Source organism: Zonotrichia albicollis, chromosome 10, assembly GCF_047830755.1.
Source record: "Zonotrichia albicollis isolate bZonAlb1 chromosome 10, bZonAlb1.hap1, whole genome shotgun sequence".
Classification (NCBI taxonomy): domain Eukaryota; kingdom Metazoa; phylum Chordata; class Aves; order Passeriformes; family Passerellidae; genus Zonotrichia; species Zonotrichia albicollis.
The window spans coordinates 24,177,835-24,198,348 of NC_133828.1; the positions used below are offsets into that span (position 1 = coordinate 24,177,835).

At 36.8% G+C, this 20,514-nt stretch overlaps 2 protein-coding genes across 2 annotated transcripts; one reads left to right on the top strand and one right to left on the bottom strand.

Moving 5' to 3' along the window:
- The first annotated feature begins 10 nt into the window (after window positions 1-10).
- Window positions 11-4,307, top strand: FKBP7 (FKBP prolyl isomerase 7). Its single transcript, XM_074548426.1, has 4 exons — window positions 11-374; window positions 1,666-1,817; window positions 3,492-3,625; window positions 3,946-4,307. Exons 1-4 carry the CDS (start codon window positions 166-168, stop codon window positions 4,105-4,107), a joined length of 657 nt encoding a protein of 218 aa, XP_074404527.1. The 5' UTR covers window positions 11-165; the 3' UTR covers window positions 4,108-4,307.
- Window positions 4,308-5,591: 1,284 nt separating this feature from the next.
- On the bottom strand, window positions 5,592-16,657 carry PJVK (pejvakin). Its single transcript, XM_005484113.4, has 6 exons — window positions 13,095-16,657; window positions 10,896-11,091; window positions 9,472-9,613; window positions 8,635-8,752; window positions 7,577-7,681; window positions 5,592-6,267 (listed from the first exon to the last, which is right to left on the bottom strand). Exons 1-6 carry the CDS (start codon window positions 13,303-13,305, stop codon window positions 5,966-5,968), a joined length of 1,074 nt encoding a protein of 357 aa, XP_005484170.2. The 5' UTR covers window positions 13,306-16,657; the 3' UTR covers window positions 5,592-5,965.
- Between the last annotated feature and the right edge of the window lie 3,857 nt (window positions 16,658-20,514).

Consider the following 20,514-nt stretch of genomic DNA (forward strand, 5'->3'; position numbering starts at 1 on the left):
CTGAGCGGAGAGGGCGGCCCGAAGAACCGCCCGCCCCGCGGCCGCTGCCGGGGCCGGGCTCGTCCCCACGTCCGGCGCGGCTGAGGCGGAGTGGCGGCGCTGGCTCGGCCCCCGCCCCTCGGCGCGGCGGGGACAGTGCCACGCCGGCGGCCGCCTCGCAGCGACATGGGCCGAGGGCTGACCCTGCTCCTGCTGCCGCTGGCGCTGCTGGCGGCCCCGGCGCGGGCCGAGGGCGGCACGGCGGCAGCGGAGGAGGTTAAGATAGAGGTGCTGCACCTCCCCGAGACCTGCAGCCCGAAGAGCAAGAAGGGCGACCTGCTGAACGCGCACTATGACGGATTCCTGGCCAGCGACGGATCCAAGTTTTACTGCAGGTGAGCCCCGTGGCACCGGGCCGGAGCACGGGCGGACGCTTGGCACAGCCGCTCCGCTCCCCCGAACAAGCGGGGCTTGTGGCCCTCCCGGAGTGGGCACAGCTCGGGGCCCGTACTGACCACACCAGCAGTAGTACTTCGCTTTTGCTCAGCCGAGTGTTGAAGGATGCAGAGTTTCCCTAGAGTCAAACTAGGGAGTGCCTAGGAGTCCTAGGGTCCCTAGGGAGAAACTTCGAGAGCCTGTAGCCCACACCTCATACGGAGCCCCCTTTGTCAGAGTGGAGATAAAACAACATTATGTTGATACTTGCCGTGTTCTGTGCTGTAACCTGTGCAGAAAAACTCGGGCTGGGAGGAGGAGTTCGTGGTAGGAATGCACACTGACAATTTTAGGCAGCAACTTTTATATAGCATCCACTTCCACATAGTTGGCACTGTGCAGTGCAACCACACTATTATACTGATGGTTTGCAGCCTTTTTGCCTCGTGCCTGTTTCTGTTTCCCTGCTTGATTTGTTGTGCCGCCCATTTTACTGCAAAGTTATCATTTCCTCCTTTGCTTTTTCACTTTGCCCCATTCATCTGTCCTTAGACAATAGCTTAGCTTATTACAAAATCTTGATCCATTCCCCCATTTCTATAATTTAAGAAAAACACTCAGTATATAGGATAATTCTACATTTAACAGTACCATTTAAGTTGCATTTCTTTGCCTGTTGAAGTGGCTGACTGGTACATAGAGCGTGGTTCTCTGGATGTTTTGCTCAGCTGCTGTTCGGTGTAGTGCCCGCACTGGGGAGGCCTCGTGTGACCAGAAGCTGCCTCAAGCACTGGCTGCCTGAGCTGGCCAGAGGGGTAGGTGAGCACACAGTGCTGCAGCCAGCATTGCCAGGTTCCCCCAGCACACACCTGCACTCCCATCCCATCCCGTCCTGCAGTGTTGTGAGCTGCTGAGAACATTTTCTCTTTTCAGTGCTCCCCACTTGGAGACTTCCTGCAGTGGCACCTTGTTTCTGGCCTGCAGCATGCATGGTCAGGAAGATTGGATGTTTTTATAGGAAGTTCAAAAACGAGCTTTCGGTTTTTTTTAAAAAAAAGGCTTACCCTTACATATATCAAAATCTCACCTTAAATTACAAATGTAGCAGAAAATGTATTTATACTTTGTATTCTTGCACTCTTAACATTCTTGTGTCCTAATAATCTATTTTCTTACTAGCTGCAACTAAAAGTTATATTTATGATAAAAATATTATGTTAATATTACTCATACACAATTTTTTTTTAATAGTCGGACGCAAAATGAAGGTCATCCAAAATGGTTTGTTCTGGGTGTTGGACAAGTCATAAAAGGCTTAGATATTGCTATGATGAACATGTGTCCTGGAGAAAAACGGAAAGTGACAATTCCTCCATCATTAGCATACGGACAGCAAGGATATGGTAAAAGTTCTAACTCTAAACTTTGTCTTTCCTGTGTTTTTTACCCTTTGAAACCTACAATACGTAGTGTTGTAAATGTCTGTGAGAACTGGTGCTCCCGTTTGGAGGCAGTGCAGCTGTGCAGCCCCTGCTCATTGCTGTGCAGTTTAGGTAGTCCTGACACAGACCCACACCCAGGCCTTGCAGTTCCCAGTAGAATTCAGTCCGTGCCACCCTATGTGTTTTCCCAAGTAATGCATAGTATGAAGCAAAAGGAAGATCTCTATGAGCAATATCAGCATTATGTGTTAAAATATTAAATTCCAGTCACATTTCATTTTATTATTTGACTGCTACCTGTTTAGCCTTCTAATGAAAATCTACATCTTCTGAGTAAAATGGAATATAATGCAGTGCAATTAATCTAAATAGAAATAATTTGCTTAAAATACTGCTTATATTCTGAATAGTTAATGGCTCTCATTATCACATTACACAGTAATTGCAACAGCACAGTGCATGAAATCTGATTTGAATAGAAGATAATTCAGTGTGCAGATTACTTAAAAAAAGTTCCAGTACAAGTTTTATGCAGTGTTTGAGCACTCAAATGTAGATAAATTCAGCTCTGACCTGGCTGTAGGAGTTTTTGTGAAAAGGTAGCTCTGCTCTATCATAATAATATTTTGGTACTGATGTGTACCAAATTCAATGCATCAGTTTTGTCTTTAATACAATTTCATACAAAAAGGAAAAACACTGATACAAATAAAAACTGTTCTTTAATACTAGTGTTAACTGTTTGTTCCAGGTAGCACTTGAAGGAAGAAGTAGTATTTTCCTACAGCACACCTGTCCTCTGTCTCAGCGTATTCCTGCATGCTGGGGAAGATACCTGCCTAATCTTGATTAAAAAAGATGCATGTGGCTTTCTAAATCTTTACATGTCTTTCCTTTGTTGGTATGTATATTTGTAAACTGCTGGCACTGAATTCTAGTATTATATCTTTCTTTTATAAGGTATATTTAAATCTTGATTTATATTCAGATGTATTTAAAACTACTTTTCTAAAGCATGGAAAGTTAAAACCTTTTGAACTCTGTTATTTTTGCTATGGCTACTTTAGATGAGTAGTGTAATAGTTTTGTTTATCATCTGTTTACAAACAGTGAAGATTCTTTAGCTTTTCAGTTTATGAAGGATGGACACAAGCTCAAAATTCTGAGATTAGTGTCATGCTCACTGGCTTTGGCAGCTTGCATGTTTACATTTTAATTTTACACTGCATGATTTTTTTATGCTCTTTTGGCACTATTTTAGACTGCATTGGTTTGTTGCTGTCTCTTTTCAGTTCCCTTTTTTTGCCAGATGCACGATACATGGACCTGTATTTGTAGGCAGTGCTGGTTTTACATCAGGTGGCAGAAAATGCTTTGATCCAGGAACAAAGAATTCTAACAGTTGTTTTCTTAATTCAGAGGCCAGACATAGTATTCCAGTAATTTGAAGTTTCTGTGGGGATTTTTAGCAAGTCAGATGACTTACATTCTGTTGCTGCTTTTTGAGATGTACAGTTTAAACATTATTTCACAGTATACGTAAACTACCTTTTACTATACCTGTGAATTTATCATATATGTGATCTCTGCCCACAGTGTCTGATTCCTTAAACACTTTTTTTCTTTTATTCATAGCACAGGGCAAGATTCCACCCAATGCAACACTGATCTTTGAGATTGAACTTTATGCAGTAAATAAAGGACCTCGTAGTGTTGAGGCATTTAATCAAATAGACAAAGACGGTGACAAGAAGCTCTCTGAACTTGAGGTAATATGATACAAATAATTTGAAACAAATAATTTATAAAACTATAGGTGTGGCTGCATCAGTTTTATCTTTACCTGAGCTCTCTCTGCTGCAGCTGATCACCTAAGGTTTCTGTGTGTTTACACAAACTACACTGTGCTGTAGTTCCCTGAAATTTCTTTTAATACATTAGTAAGTCTCACACTTCTGTAGACAAGCCATAGATGTGTCTGCACTGAAATCACAGTACATTACTTGTATATTCCCAGTGGCCTTGAAGATAGCTAGATTAAGTACTGACATAAAAGCCACAATGATTTGACTTTTTTCTTTTGTTCTAGATAAGCCAGTATTTGAAAGAAGAATTTGCAAGAGATGGCAAAAAACGTCATCCTTCCGCCCATGATGAAATCTTAGCTGATATATTTAAGAAGAATGACCATGATAGAGATGGCTTCATATCAGCAAAGGAGTACAATGTCTACCAGCATGATGAACTCTAAGTACTTAAAAAAATCTTTGGCTGTCTTCTGCACACTGAATTCTAAATAATAATACTTTGTCACATAATTTTTGTATTTTTTTTATAGTGGGATCTTTTTGTATCTCTTAAGGTGACTGTAAAAATCTTATTTTTAACATTCAGCTAATAAAATGTGTCGGATGTTTCAAAAGAAAGAAATAAAATTGAGGTACACCATGATCTAATATTTGTGGTTCTTACAACATGTTCCAATCTACAGTATTGCTCACACTGAGCATTTACTGGGCTCAGTATTGAGCACACAAAAGTTACCGTAATCTTTGACATAGCTGGAATATAACTGCTGAACACTTCTAAATCCCCTCTAAAATAAAAAAGGAAAATCTCAATCCCCTGTGAAATAAAAAGGGAATCCCAGGAATATAACTCTTAGACCCCTGCAGGCTCCAGGCCTAGCTTCTTGAGGAAAGGCCATTTGCAGCAATTAACTATAAAAGGCCTTAAAATGCACCAACTCTGTTTATGGAATGTTAAGATAAAAACAAAAATGTTTTTAAAACAAAATAACCTCTTTGATGTAATATTAACAAGAAGAATTTGCTGTTGAAGAAAAAGCTGTATTTTAAGTGAGTGTTTAAACTTTGACTTAGTAAAATCATGATGTTAGCCAGTTTATTCAGCAGCACCAAGTTAAAAATCTACACTATCATAATTTAATTGAATGAGCTTGAAGATGATGGAAGATGCTGTATATAAACATAAGCAATTAATTATTTGGGCATCATTCTGGTTTTCCTCACTGGAAAAATGCAAAGAAGTAGGAATAGTTAGTAGGCAGTACTTGTATCTGTTAACTGTTCTGCTTGTGCAGAACACATCATACCACTTGTGTAACATGCTTCACTCTTCTCACATGAAAAGCAATGGCTGTATTCATTTCAACATGTAATAATCAGATGTACACAGTGAAAGTGGCAGCATAAGTGAAAAAAGCTTCCATACCTGGGTTATCCTTGAAATAATTTTAAAAGGTATAAAAAGGTTTTTCGCTCTGCCAGTGCAAAACAGTGTGATGAGAGGTTTAACAGCACCCTGCTCCACAGCCCAATCCCAGCCCTGGACATAGCCCTGTGGTGTTCCACTCCTCAACCAACTCAATTTCCCTTGGATGCACCTGTTAAAGACATTCACCCCTGAAATCTTGTTGGAGTGAGCAGTTCCATTATTTTCATAAGCTTCCAAAACATTTTCTGCTAAGCAGTTTTTTTTATGAGCATATAAAAGAAAGTCAAGAGCAGCTGTGACACAGAATCCAACTGCAGCAGGTAAACTGGCTGGTTCTTTTTCATAATTAAACAAACTTGATATTCGGCAACGGCACCCTAATATGAAGCTCCCATCCATAGTTCCAGTTGTTCCCTTTTGTAACTGAAACATTAGACTGAGCTAAGTTTTAGCATGTTTTTTAATCTGATACTTCAATTAAACATTCATGAGAACACTGAATTATTAACAAATATTCTCATTTAACCATCATTTGTTAGTGTAGAGAAAGGCAACATTTTGGGGTTTAACAACAAGTTTGTGTAAACAACTTTAAGTTCTAGCATATATTCTGACATTATGAAAATACTATTTAAAAGTATGTTTTTCATTATCATGATAATGAGAAGGTTCTAGGAAAAACAGCAATGTCAGGAAATTCATGTGCATTTTAAAGTAGAAGTCATTGACTGCAAAGCACAGAATTTGAAGAAAACAGCGTAATAAAATGTTTTGCACTTTCACCGTTTTGCATGTCACATATTTGCTAACTCTGAAAAGTTTGTGGCACAGTTATGCCCATGTCTGTGATAACAGGCACTTACCCAGATCAGTTACTTCATTCTCTTATGCCAGAGGTCAAAACAGGGCACAGCATGCAGTCGTACATACTTCAGTCCATTAAAAGAACACTCCAGGCATCCATAGACTGTCTCCCTTTTTGAACTTCCCATTCCACAGAGGACACAGGGGCCTTTGGGGATGTTGTTATTAAGTAAATTAATTCGGATATGAGAACCGTCTCTGAGATAGCTTGTAGAGAGATCTGTCATGCTTGCAGCTTTTTCATAATAATCTGTAAAAAGGTCTTCCAAGTAAGGATCAGAGTTAGCAACGATTTCCACTACTCCTTTATCTGAAAAAGAACACACAAGGAAAAGAAGCAGTATTTTGTTATAATATTATATGATTTGTTGTTTCAAAAATAAGTTTAATTATAGAAATAACAACTGATGCACAAAACTGTTCTAAGCATGCCATATAGATTGCTTCCCATCAAAAACCCTGTGTGATGAAAATTTTTCTTCAACTTCACTTAAGACACTGAAAAAAGCCAGAATTTTTGTATATGACCTATGTAATTATATTTTTAGAAATATACCTAAAGGGTAGGCATGCAGCAGGCTTCTGAGAAATTGGTGCAAAGTCAAACCACAGTGTACTTCCTTGTTTCTATTTTTGCATTTCTAATTTTATGTTCTAAACATTGTAAATTCACTTTTATTTCCTATTATTTACAAAAAAAATCCCACTACTACTTAATATGTTTAGAAAACTCAGAGGACTCCTTGTTAACCTCCTAGCAGATTTCTGAGGATCCAGATGTGCCAGGTAGGAACCTTTCCTTCTCTCTTCAGGGACTTACTAGATTGAGTAAAGAACATTTAGGCAGCTACAGCTCCTGAGATGTATCATACCCACTGAAGATGTATTCCCCTTGTGTGGACTGCAGCAGCACTGAAGGCTTGGTCCATGAAAGTCCTTTGATCAAGAATGGACTACAGTGGAGGAGGAACACCTAATCACAGCATTTCTGGGACATGTTTGCTGCTCAGAATTTATCTTCACACTCAGATCTGCAGATTTCCAAAGTACTTGGACTAAGGAGTGTTACAAGTTTAAGATCTTAGTCTAAAGCTGCATACAGGGATCTGCATTTTTGTTGGATGCTATGTTGACATTAGAATGAAAAAAGAGGACTGTGATGGTATCCTGTCACAGGAACATAGTGCCTAAGGAGTACATTCAATTATTGCAGTTAATATTGTTTGATATTTAAAATTACAGCTTTTGCCTTCAACTATTACTATAATTATAACTTGTATAATATGAGCTGTAAATGGCAAACACATGAAATAGGCTCAATGTTATGCTAGCTGTGTAATTACTCACTACCAGTTTACCAAGAGCCATACATTTTAAGATCTTTAGAGTTTAATGAACAGATTTGTTATTTCTGAGAGATAGGTTCCCAAATGTAAATTTTAATAATTCTATAATCATTTCAATACACAGAAATAGAATTTCAATTCATTTCAATAGAAATTGAGAGGTTCATTTTGTGTCAAAATTTTTTTCTTTAAACATTCATCTTGGACAGAAATTAAAAAAACAAAGGTACACTTTTAAATAAGACATTTGTGTATAAATATCAAAAGTCATACTTCGATGAAACAGATTATTCTTTAATCTCCTGAATTTGATCAGTGAAGATGATCCAGATTTCTCTCTTTCAAATCCTCCTTTTGCAATTGGAGTCACACAAAGTTCTGCAAAAACGAAAAGTTTTTAAAAGGACTAAATATAAAAGCCATAATTGCACAACAATTTAATATGCTTTCTAATCAATAAACTTAACAGTGATTAAATTTAGCTTTGCTAATGTTTTTAATGGCTAGTATAACTTTCTAATGCAAGTCTGCGCACAGTAGTAGCTCACAGAATCAAGCAACCCACATTTGATGGGAATTTTTAACTGTTGGTGGCTTTCAATTAAAATCCTCAGAGCCTGTTTTGTTCATACACAAATTTTGGTCATCTTAAGGGGTCAGGACAGTCAGTAGCATAACAATGGAAGCCCTGGTTCTGAAAGACAAACATTTCTGTAGTTTTACTTGAAAGTAGGAATGAAACATTGTAAGCAAGGCTGTGAGTTCTGTACTTACCACTTCCAGTGCTGAATTCTATCCATAACTTGAAAGAAATACTTTAAGGTAAAATCTATGCTATGCAAATTTTTTATTTGTTTGCAATTGCTGCAATTAATTCCACCTAAATAGCTTTAGATATTTATATGTGCAAATGATGTATCAGACTGAAATTAAAGCCCCAACAGGAAAAAAGTTATTAGAAGTTCTGTACACTTTTTTTCTTCACTTGTATCTTTGTACTTGCCTATTTTATACAAAACTTATCAGATAATCTCAGAAACCTGTTCCTCACCAGCTAGAAATATAACTAAGTGGGGCTTTTTGTTCCATGCAACCACAGAATTTAAAAAATACCAAGTCTAACTTTTAAGAAATGTTCCCACAGCAAACTATTTTCTAGCACCTGCCTTGTTTTCTTTGCAAGCACCATTTCTGTCAGAATGTCAGAATACTAATTAAAATATCCCATTGTATGGGATCAGGGCTTCTGTATATCAAGAGCAATAAAACAGATTTTAAAACTTAGATCATTATAAACAATAGCAGTAATGACAGTAATTCACATCACTTACCGAAATTACCATCCAAATGAATGTAGAGTTCAAATACACTAAAAGCAATAGTTGTATGTGCAGGAAAAACAATGGCTTTGTCCCGCCCTTTAGAATTCTGATCTTCAATTAATTGAAACTATAATTTAGAGAAGGATCAAAAGAAAAAAACATTACAAATGGAAACGGATAAATAAACAAAATACTAATCTTAACTTCATATATTGAGAATTATAATGCCAGGGGGAAACTTTGAAATTGAAGATCAAATTTCACAACTGAAGAATTTTCTATTAACTGCTTTGCATTTTAATAAATTTTGATACAGAGAGAGTAATTTGCATCACTTAGTGAAAATTACGTGAATGATTTATTAGTACTAGAAAGAGCAAAGTTAGAAGACTTGTAAGTTTAATTATTGAAATGCATCAAGGGGGAAGGAGGAGGAAGAGCATAAGACAGGGAATAAGATGCCAACCCTTCAAATAATAACCTGAAATTCCAATGTGCTACAGAAGGTGACTGTAATAATGAAATAATAATGAAAGAAAGGTTATACATTTATTAGAAAGTCAAACTAAGAAGTAGTAAATTCCACTTTTTGGTGAGGCTTTACCCCAGGCAATGGCTCATTGTCTAGCCATCTTTTCATGCATTTCCCATCCCTCTGTCATAGAAGTACTGCTAACAAAAGACCAACTTTTAAACCACTTTACATTAGTACAATAATATTGATTTACTTTAGATTTTTTATGAGTTACATTATAAAAACACAATTAAATCAAACCATAAAATTTATCATAATGACCTTTTTATGCTTGATAATTTGAGTTACAGAACTTTGTCAAACATATTTACCCTCATTGTCTCTCCACGCATTCCAGTATGGACAGTTAATGAGCACTGCCTTGTAGTTCGAATACTTTCCATGACCACACACAAAATTTCCATCCTACTTTTTCTTGATTGATGGACTAGACAATGATCAAAGTTTATTTTTCTAAAATCAAGAGGGAGGCAGGAAGGAAATTCAGACATAATTAGCAGTTTACAAAGCAGCTAAGTAACTTTAAATCAGTAAATAAATCACCATAATGTCTGTTTCATAGCAGCAAAACAGCTGACCAAGGAGATCTCTGGAAACTTAATATTGGTTTTCACTGTTTGGGAACAGAAATAAGAAATTCAAGGAAAGCCAGTATTCTACAGATATTAGAGAGGATATCTGGGACACCCTGGAAAATTCAAAGCCTGTCCATCTGACTCTGGTCTTAGTGCCATTAACTGAAAAAAACCTATATCACTTATAAACAGTACTGAACAATCATGAAACAAGTGACTGTAGAAGAATTTCTACAAACAGGGGCAGTTAGTTCTATGACACTGAATCTCTGAATCTTTCTTTCAGGAGACTAGGTCCTCTTCCCTCACCCCCATTTATTAATGATAACATTTGGAGGTTGCAAATAAACTAGGAAAATAGGGAAGGAGAGGTTACAGATAAAAAATGCCACGCACTTCTTGGTAAATACCAACAAGGTAACAATATATATTTGCAAATGCCAAATGTTGCATCATGCATAGTAAATTATTTACTGCGACGCACTGCTGGGATTCACTGGGATGCCATTGTTACCAAGGGACAATCTTTGAAATATAAAAAAAAGAATTACTCCTAGAATTAGTCACATCATATTTCTACACATTTGACATCTGTGCAAGCACCACAGGAAACAAAAGTTCATTTTCAGTCTCCACAACTCAACAAGAATGTTGGTAGAAGAGACTTGATTTAAAGAAAAGTTACAGAAGGTTATGAAAATTTAAGTAGATAAACCTATGTTGCATTTTGCAGAAAAGGCAGTGTAATAGCTTCATAAAACCTCAAATTACCTACAATGGCAATAACACATATGGCTCTCTAGTTCATCAAAGGCAAATAAATCCTATTTCTGGAACCTGAAGTTAGGTAATGTTATTCAAAGTAGGTTTCAAATTTTCAATACTATGGTATAACACTATAGGAGTTTTGATGGACTCTTTCCTTTTTTTTCTTTTTCCTGAGACATGCACTGTAATTCAAAGAATTCAGAAAAACTTTACAGCCTGTATTATACAAGTCATGTGTCTAATCCCAGTGATCCAACCTGATACCCTTGAAAATATCAGATGGCAACTGCTACTGATTGACTAAAAATAATCAAAACCTAAGAACTTCAGACTTGCAGCCTAACTGTATGAAATAGAATTATGGAAACAGAAATCAAAACACAGAATACAACCTTGTAGTAAGTTCTCTCAGTAATGTTGGTACTTCAACTTCATGTTTGGTCACTATGCCAAATGAAGCTTTAAAGGCAATGGAATCTGATCCAGCAACATCAAAACCAACATCATTCATTATCTGATTTCCTCTTCTGCCATTAAGTGAAACATCTGATTTGTCTTCATAGTTGAGCAACTGGTAAGACGAGACACCTGAGTAAAAGAAGATAACCTTTGTGTGATGATGAAAAGTCTTAACACAGTATTTTCACATAGCCAGAATAAATGGTACCATTCCTACAGTGCTTAATCATTTTGATACAAAATTCAGAGCTACACTGAGCACTTGTTTATTGATGTTACTTCTGATGATTGATGGAAAGTGTACATGAGAGTTCTGGGTTTGAATAGAGCTATTTTCAAATTTCTGTGTTCATCATTATTCTCCTTGAGTACTTCCACTGTAACTATGATGCTGATACAAATAAACCAGGCATGAGGTGTCTTGGCTTTAATGACAAAGGCTCTGAAACCCAAAATGACTCAGTGGAGGCCACACAGAATATTAAAACTAGGAATAAAATGAAAGCCACTGAAAAGGAATTCTGAATTCTGTCTAGATGCTATACAAAGACCCTAAATCTTCTTCATTTTTGCAGTACATGAATGAGACATGGGTCTGCCAGTAACATTAACTCTGCCCAGGGACTATGCCAGTTTATTTTGAAGGAAAATAACAGATTAATTCTGACTCATTTTGCATTCAATTATTGTACAACTAAAGGTGGTACTAAAGCACCTCTACAAAAATGTCATTATAATATCAAATACATTTCCTCACAATAACAGAAAAAATACTAGAATACATTGGTTACCAAATTAAAATGAACACAGGGATTAGATTTCCAATACATCTACGAATCTGTGTTTTACTCCTTTTTTTGTTTTTAATCCTTTGAAGATATTAGGATAAGATGCCACTGTGAAGTCATCTACTATGAATCTTGTTTGTGTTTATTTTTAACCAAAAAGAATGTTAATATATTTTTTCATAATTCTAAAAGGATTGAAAATGCTTGTCTTTGTCACATAAAAAAGGAAATTCAATTACAAACCTCCTTGCTTATGTTAAAGGACTTTCTTAATACTTTCTGCACAAGACATTTAACCTTTACAGAAAAGACTAGTAAGGTTTTGTGAGAATTTTTAATGAGATTTTGCAACCTTTTATCAGACTTTTTAATGAGATTTTTTATTATTTTTTTCATTCAGGACAAGCCAGCTGACTTCTCCTGAATGTAAGACATAGGATTAAAATTTTTCTTATCATGCCTGTGTCCTGAAATCCCCCCTCTTGTGGGATCAAGTGGTATTTCCTCTGCTTATATTAGTTTGTCTTAGTAGAATTTTTAACTGATACATTTGTTGCGCAAGTAAAATTATCAATAATTTTACCAAAATTAACATTTAAAAAAAATAAAGCAATGAAACTGTTTTGAGAAAACCTGTAGACATGAATTACACAATTTTCAAAGGAATGTATAGGAAGACACAGGCCATGTAGTTCAATTTTGCAATTCATAATTCTATTAGAATGTCCTCAAAGTTTACACTATGGCATAGAAAAAGGAATTTAAAAACCAGTTAAGCTCTTTAAGTACACCACACAAATTGCAAACATGGAAAAAGTCTTATGAAAATCCAATTACACCAGTCAGATGTAATAGCTGTTTTCAAATGCTTCTGCCTGTTCAGAGCTCAGTTCAGCACCAGGGACTGCCAGCATGGAAGAGCTGTGGAACTGATTCTTACACACTTAAAAATGAGAATACAGACAAAGGGTACATTTCTAAACACATTTTATGTAAAAATTAATCAACATACATCAGTACATCTGTCAGGAATTGGAGGTTTGTGGAAAAAAAAAAGGTCTTAACTGAATTTGTTTAATACTAGTTCAGAAAATATCAAGGCTTTTTAATACAAATTACTTTCCTTTTTTTGCTCTTTTCCTAGAAAGTCTTTTTTTTTCCTTTTCTCTAACCATTTTGATTTATATTTTTTTTTCTTAAATATTTATTACATGACTAAGCTAGAAAAATGTTATTACCCATTTACTAAGGAAACATCATACTATCTGCACAGTATAGACTATGTTCACTATGTCTACTAGGAAACATGCATTTTTCCACTTTGAAAACAGATAAAAATCTTACCTGCAGAAATTTCTTTCTCCCCTTGAAGAATGTCTTTTAATGTGAAAGGTGTTGAAGCAAATTTAGATTTTTTTGAAAGCAAACATTTTCTTTTTTTAATGACAAGGCTCAGAGGTTGGTATCTGTCAGCTTCACTGAGGCTGGGCACGGGAACTAATCTTCCTCCATCACCAACCTGTTTAACGAAGTTTTTGGTTGCAGCAGCAAACATATTATGACATTTGTAATGATAAAAATAGAAAACTCTGTATCAAGTGTAGCTTCCAGACATCGAGCCCATGTTCAATTCTTCTTATATTGTTCTTGCAAACAAATGCTTTGGGAAAAAAAATCTGTCAAGCTGCTTTGTTTTAGACTGAGTTATATCTCACTTTTAAAGAATCAACAGCATCTTAGCTACTGAACTTCTATGGTGTACTGCTTGAGACTTCTCTCAGAGACCTTCAGTTAAGCTCTCTAATGCTGCATGATGAATAATGAATCAACAGTGTAAACTGAGAGGGAAATGGCGCCCTTTTCTTGGCAGTTCATTGCCACCCTTTAAAAGACAAAATTTACTGTCATAGAAACAGAAATCTAACTTCCATAACCCTCAACTTCCCAGTAGGAGTTCCTGGTGTACCGCTGTTTGTTGGGTCCTTGCTGCAGCTGAATTCTGGTGTTTTAGCAGCACCAACAAAGCAGCCCAGGCGTGCTCTGGGAGGCACTGGAATTACAGCTGGCGGGGCACCGGCAGCTCTGCCAGACGGTGTTGCCTTTCACAGCACTGGCATTCCCTGCCTGGGGGAGCTCAGCTGGGGCCGAGCGCTGTGCTGGCCTCAAGTGTGAGATCAGAGCAGGCTGGGGCACGGGGAAACACCGGTGGGCTCTCATCATTTCTTATAATCTCCTATGACTCAACTGTCTGTGACCCCAGGGCTAGGCTTGAGCTGCATGCGTTTAGCTCAGGCTACTGAAAACCTCATTCAATTGTGAGAATGATGCAAAATAATAAAAGTAAAATTGCAGAAAGAAGTGACAGTATTGATAGAGGAATGAGGAGCAACTCAAGAATCCAAGATATAAAACCCCAGTGTAAAAAGACAGAAAATTGTAAAGAGAAGAAAGACAGACAGGAGAGAGCACTGTGGAGGATCTGTGAGGGAGGCAGAAGAAGCTGATCCACCCTCATGTAAACAATTACTTTCTTTTCTAGTGAGATTGATGAACACAGAACTGGCTAAACCTTACAGGTCTTCTTCCAGAGACTCCCTTTGCAGTTACAGTATGTAAAGCATCAGGCTTGTAAAGTTACACTTCAGTAGTTGTTGTTACCTCGTTGCCAGGTAACAATTGGTTCGATTGGCTTTTTTTCTGAAGCAAGGTTTTTACGTGAAAGTATCTTAAGGATTGTTTTTATAATATGAACACTTATTAAATAATTATCATGTGTTAATACTTCCATAATATTTTTAAAGGTTCAGAGTATCAGAAAATCCATCAAAATGGCCAAAAGAGGAGGGCATTACTTCAGCTATCTAAGATGAAAGGAAAGGCTGCTGGATCGTTCTGCTTACTCTAGAGGGTGCTGAAAAATCGTCAGGTTATATATAGACTTTGAATTGAAAGCATGGGAAAGCCTGCAGTTAATTCTGGCTGTAATTCATACTACACTATCTGAAAAACCCCGTACATATTTACTCAATCAAAACACATTAACAGAACTGAAAAGCTTTCAACGGGAAGAAATGTCTAAGGGAACTCTAAAATAAAAATTGCCTGTTGATCCTTGGTTTAGATTAATCCTGTATATATATGTTTGACAGGATACTATTTTTCTACAAATTGTTAAGACCAGCTGGCACTGTTTATTCAACATGCATTTGTATTTTTCTTACTCACTATGTGGTCATAGATCATACTCAGCATGATCTAGCTCTAATTTTGATAATGAATATTTTCATTTGAAATGTTTACGTGCTATTCCTGTTACTCTAACACCCTATAATCCATCATAAATGCTTCAGCAGATGTTTGTGCTGTCCTCATGCCACAGATCAGAGAACAGGAGTCTGAGCACAGGGACATTGCCATGATCTGAAAATGTTCACTAATTTTGCACATCCAAGTGAAGAAACATAAGGTATTTCCCTGCTCCTCCAGCACTAGACACTTTTCTACTTGGTGCACCAGTGTGCTTTATGAACTTCTATCATTTTTGCATCTAAGGTATGCTCTCATTTTGGGCAACCAATTAACTAAAACCACCTAATTTCCAAGTGCATAGGTTAGGCCTGAGTCACCACTGGAATAAAAAATCTTGCCTTGTCTCGCCAAATGGTGCAGATGAAAATCCTTGCTCAGTTTGCTCCCTGGGGAGGATCTGGGCTGAAATGTTCCATTCCCTCAGCACAGAGCCACACTAGGGCACTGATGAGGCTCCCCTCTGCACAGCCCTCCACAGAAGAGCGCGGGGACTTCTCCAGCGTGATTACCTTCCCCTGGAGGGAAGAGAAAGAGAGGTTATTTCCTGCACAAGATCAGCTGTGTTTTTTCAGAGGGGATGTTAGCCGTGAAGTAGTAAAATAGCAAGTATTAGCTACATGGAGTTCAGCATATTTTATGCCTAAATACTGTATTTTTTCCTCACATCTTATTTATAAAAACATGGAGATTTTAAAGAGCAAAACCTAGAGGACAATCCTGCTCTCTGCATTGTGTTGGAAGATGCAGTTAAAAGATAATTCCATAATGATTTTTGCTTTAATATTACATAGTTATCCTACATTATCCCTTGCAGGAATGTCTGTCACCTGTAATTATGGTGTCTAAAGGGGCATTTATAATGTGATCTAAGGTAGTGCAAACTAGACATTTGTCCAAGGAACTTCAAATGAGGAATTATTTCATTATTTTCAATCCAGACATCTTAAACCATTTGTAATCCACTTGAACTGATCTGACTTTAATTTATTTCTTGTCACAGTCAACCATATCATAAGATTAGCATGATTAAGCAGTCAATTGAAGGGAGAAAAGAAATCTTAAGTGTTAACTGACTGGATAAACGTAGTTGATGTTTCACTTGAAAGGATTAAACCCACAATCTACACCAAATTATGCTGGTAATTTGTTTAATATCTTCTTAGTGGACAAAAGGATGCCATCAGTTACCAGATCTCCTGATACAGGAGATACAGGAGTGTATCATGTACACTTCAAGTGCAATTGAACTGCATTACATTTACCTGCATCTCTGCAGAAGAACAAGTGCAAGAATTTCACATATAAAAAACAGCAAAAGAAAATGCTACTGAAAAAATTACTCACAAAATTCTGTAACTTTCTAGCACACGGCATGAGTATTTCCCTAGAAACACAGGATCTGAGCAATACAGAGTCTATTATATTTCAGGAGGTAACAAACATAACATTTTATGGGGTAAAATATGGTTCTAATTATATACACACTTTTGGGGTTTTTCCAACAACTTGAGTGGGTTTAACAACACTTGATTTCTTTTTTGGTTGGTTTTTTTTTGGTTTTTGTTTTTTATTTGTTTGGGGTTTTTTGTTTGTTTTTTGTTTGTTTGTTTTGTTTTTTTTTTAGGTTTGGTTGTGGTTTTGTTTTTTTTTTTTTTTTTTTTTTGAGGTGGCATTGTCTAGAAATTCTCATGTATGAGCAAAACCAGCCATTTTAATACCATGGTTTACATAACTTCAGAGCTCCTGGAATACAAATTTTGGTGCTTGTTTTATATGCTCTTCCACAGACTTACCTTTCAGGTTCCAGACCTTTGCTCACGGACATACAGAATACTTAATCTATGTTTCATGTGTCCATCTTTAGAGTGCATGAAATATCCCAGCTTTTTCTTCTTTGTAACTGCCCCAGTATGAATGGCAATATTTCCAATGGGGAGATGGATGTGTTAACTGTGAAGCCTTTACTAAAAAGGAATGCAAAGTAGTCCTCCAGGGACAGATATGCTGAGGAAGTATGCTTGCGTTTACACTTACCACCTCTCAGAAGCAGGCACATCTTTCAGCTCTCAGCCTGGCAACTGACAGCATCTTTTTGCTCATTAAGAAGATATTAAACAAATTACCAGCGTAACATGGTGCAAATTTTGGGTTTAATCTTTTCAATACCAGCTCAGTTTATCCAGTCAGTTAACACTTCAGATTTCTTCTCTCCCTTCATCTTCCAGCTTTCAACTGTTACATAAACATTACTGTATACAACAAAGCTACTTTCACCATGTAGCATTATTAGCTTGTGAAGAAAAGTCTGGAAAAGAAACAAGCCAGTGTGACCTAAAGTAAACTGTTTAATATTTCCTTTCCTTTGAAGTATGCTGTCCAAATGGCTAAATCTTTTCTAACCAGCATCTGTCAGTGGGTGTGCCTGTGTGAGAGGACAGCTTTGTGGGCTTGCCCATCCACCTGTATGAGGATGTAGAACTGTAGATGCTGCTGTGCCACTATATCTGAAGAAAAGTTACAAAACAAAGGATTTGTGTGCTATGTTATAACTCACATTGTCCATGCTAAGCCATCTGATGGATGCTGGTACAGCTACATCTATATAAAATTTCCCTCAGTCATAGACATCTTGTTCCTTGCTGCTTCTCCTTATGTTTTAAACTGAGCAGCAGGACTGCTTTTATTTTTGGCATTGACACCAGCTGTTCTGTGATACTGGGCAATTAACCTCTAAGAAACCTCCTGCATGTGGCTGTGCCAATGTGTCACTTCTCAGGGAAGGATACTGCAAGGGCTGATTATCACTATTACAAAGCCCTCTCAGATCTTTGGATACAGAGTATTTATAAACAGACAAAATTAAATCAGTGTTTGTAGGGCATGCAAGAATTCAGCATCCTCTTTCATAATCACCTCCATGTTTATTCAGCCTGTTCCTTTACATGCTTTCAAGACAAGAATATATCTTCATCTAGTTTCCTAATCCATTTTTTTCACATGCCTGTAGGCATAGATTAATAAATGAGAGCAGTTTCCAGATACTAAACATTTTAACAGACAGGTGACATAAAAAAAATCTTGTCACCAAACAAGAAAAGTAGCCTGATACTATTATTCTAGGTCAGCTGATTTAAGTGAAGTCAGCTCTTGAACTAGAACTGAAGAATGGATCTGCTCTTCTGCTCTTGAATGTCTTTGACTGCTAAAAGTAATGCAAGGCCCTCAGAAATAACTTACTTAGAGAAGAACTTAAAAGACAACACCTTAAATTTTATCAGTTGAAAGAAACAACCCAACATATTCACCAGAATTTACAGTCCACCTACAGTCCAACAAGTAACCTTTTGAGAATGTTTAATTATAATTTTTTCCTCCACTGACTTGTCAAAAAACCTGCTCAAGAAGCCTAGGGTGGTTGTGAAATTTGAGCTAGTAATTAGTGTCTTTTCCTTACCAAAGGAAATGTAGCCAGACACTCGTCAGTGAGAAAAGCAACTACATATTTGGTTTTGCTTTGGAACTTAGCCTTGTAAATACAAACATAATCCAATGTAGTCTCATCACAGGCTAAAAGCATCTTCACAACAGATTAATGTCTGTAACATGCATTTATGCATACCTTTTTTTCCTGAATTTTTATAATATACTACTATTAATATGCACTTGGGATATAGATATGGTATATACAACCTAACTTGTCTCTTTATATACTCTAAGTTAAATCTTAGACACAGTTCTCAGAAATAAAAATGACAGTCTAAATAGAATACATTTCATCTGCTGCCCTTGAGTAAAATTAGACTCACTACTCAATCAAAATAGAGTGCATTCTTAGCTAGCCCCTGGTACTCTGGGTTTGAATGATATTTTATTTTAATTTCTTTTAACCTGACTTAGTAATAATTACTTACCTGAAAAATAATTTTCCATATTGAAGTGCAGTGTTTTTTTAACATTTAGACCAACTTAAATATTTAGTAAGATCATAAGCACTTGAAGAACCACGCAGATTGATATGTTGCTGTGCAAAAATGCAATGTATCATCATATCAGAACAGATTTTTGTACCAGCAGTGGAACTTGGAACAGCTTTCTGTGGGCAACTCCTTTAGCTGAGTCAGGATGAAATCCTGTCAATAGCTTCCCACACTGTCTCACTTCACCACACCACAGCGCCTACATGTTTGTGGCTGTGAAGAAGCATCACCTGTCTCCTGCTTAGATTAAACCTAAACATGTAATTTACTTTCATACCTGAAGTAATAGTTTTGATGCTAAATTAGGTGTCAGGTTGCTTGTGCTGCCTCTCAGGCCTCTGGTGCTCTATTCCCAAAAGTTTGCTATATTGATGTTTTTACCATTTAAATAATGACATAAAACCTTCCACACTTCACTCATGCACAGTAATTTTGCTGAGTCACAGCCATCCAAAGGATTCAGAGCTGAAGGACAGATCTCTGCTGGACAAAGGTGAAAGCAGAGCTGAGTTTCACTCGTGGAATGGTTTAACAGGGAAAAAGCTCCTTCCCACAGAGCACGGGTTTGGACAAAATGTGTGCTGTGACACAAGACAGAAAGCAGTGCCATTCATGAAAAAAAGCCTTCTCCCTTCTTTTGCAATTGTTTCCACTCAGGCAGCATTCCAGACTGTTTGAACACTTGTTCTTTTTACAATGCCAAGAAATAACAAAAACCTCAATTTCTCCTCCCAACCAAATTCTTATTTTTCATTATGCTTTCATTTTAAGGGCTGAACAGCTGACAAGAACACATAATGGAAAAACCTCAAAATCCCACATACTGTTATTTTTCCAAGAGGCCAGACAGGGTGGGTGTCAAGTAATTTTTTTTTTTTCTTTCATTTCCACTTTTTTCAAATCTATTAGAGAATGTCAGGAACAATTTTTTCTACACCCTCTCTCAAAACTTGAGAAGCATACTGCAAGCTCCCTTTAATCACAAAGAAAAAACTGAATTGAAAAAAGAGGAAAAAGGCTCTTATCAGCTGCAATATGAAGATATAACTAGGAACTGCCAAAAAGAAAATTACGTTCTTTGAGACTGCATTTGGTAGTTCCTGACAGATGTAAAGAAACTGCACAGAGAATCACATGGGAAAAATTTTATAAAAATATTCCTGCAGTGAAAAAAGGTTAGAAAGGAAAAGCCACCATTTCAGTGCTTTTGCTACCACTATCACCCACCTCTTCAAAATCAATCTGTAAAATATATATTAAGAATTTTATGATTAAAAATCAATTTATCTAACTAGTTACAAATAGTTTATTCAAGAACCATTGCCTCAAGTGTTTCTTATATTAATAAATCAGAACACAGATGACAGCAGTTTAAACAGTGTACATTGAGATTTATTAGAACAAGCACTAATAGCAGCAGTGTACAGAGTGATGGAGACAATGTACTGTATGCACTGAACAATAGTAATTATACAATT

Coding starts and splice junctions, on each gene's coding strand:
- FKBP7 (XM_074548426.1), top strand. CDS start 166: ATGGGCCGAGGGCTGACCCTGCTCCTGCTGCCGCTGGCGCTGCTGGCG. Junction 375..1,665: donor GGATCCAAGTTTTACTGCAG/GTGAGCCCCGTG, acceptor TTTTTTTAATAG/TCGGACGCAAAATGAAGGTC. Junction 3,626..3,945: donor AGAAGCTCTCTGAACTTGAG/GTAATATGATAC, acceptor CTTTTGTTCTAG/ATAAGCCAGTATTTGAAAGA.
- PJVK (XM_005484113.4), bottom strand. CDS start 13,305: ATGTTTGCTGCTGCAACCAAAAACTTCGTTAAACAGGTTGGTGATGGA. Junction 7,682..8,634: donor TCATTTGGATGGTAATTTCG/GTAAGTGATGTG, acceptor TCGTTTTTGCAG/AACTTTGTGTGACTCCAATT. Junction 6,268..7,576: donor GAATAATCTGTTTCATCGAA/GTATGACTTTTG, acceptor GTTCTTTTTCAG/ATAAAGGAGTAGTGGAAATC.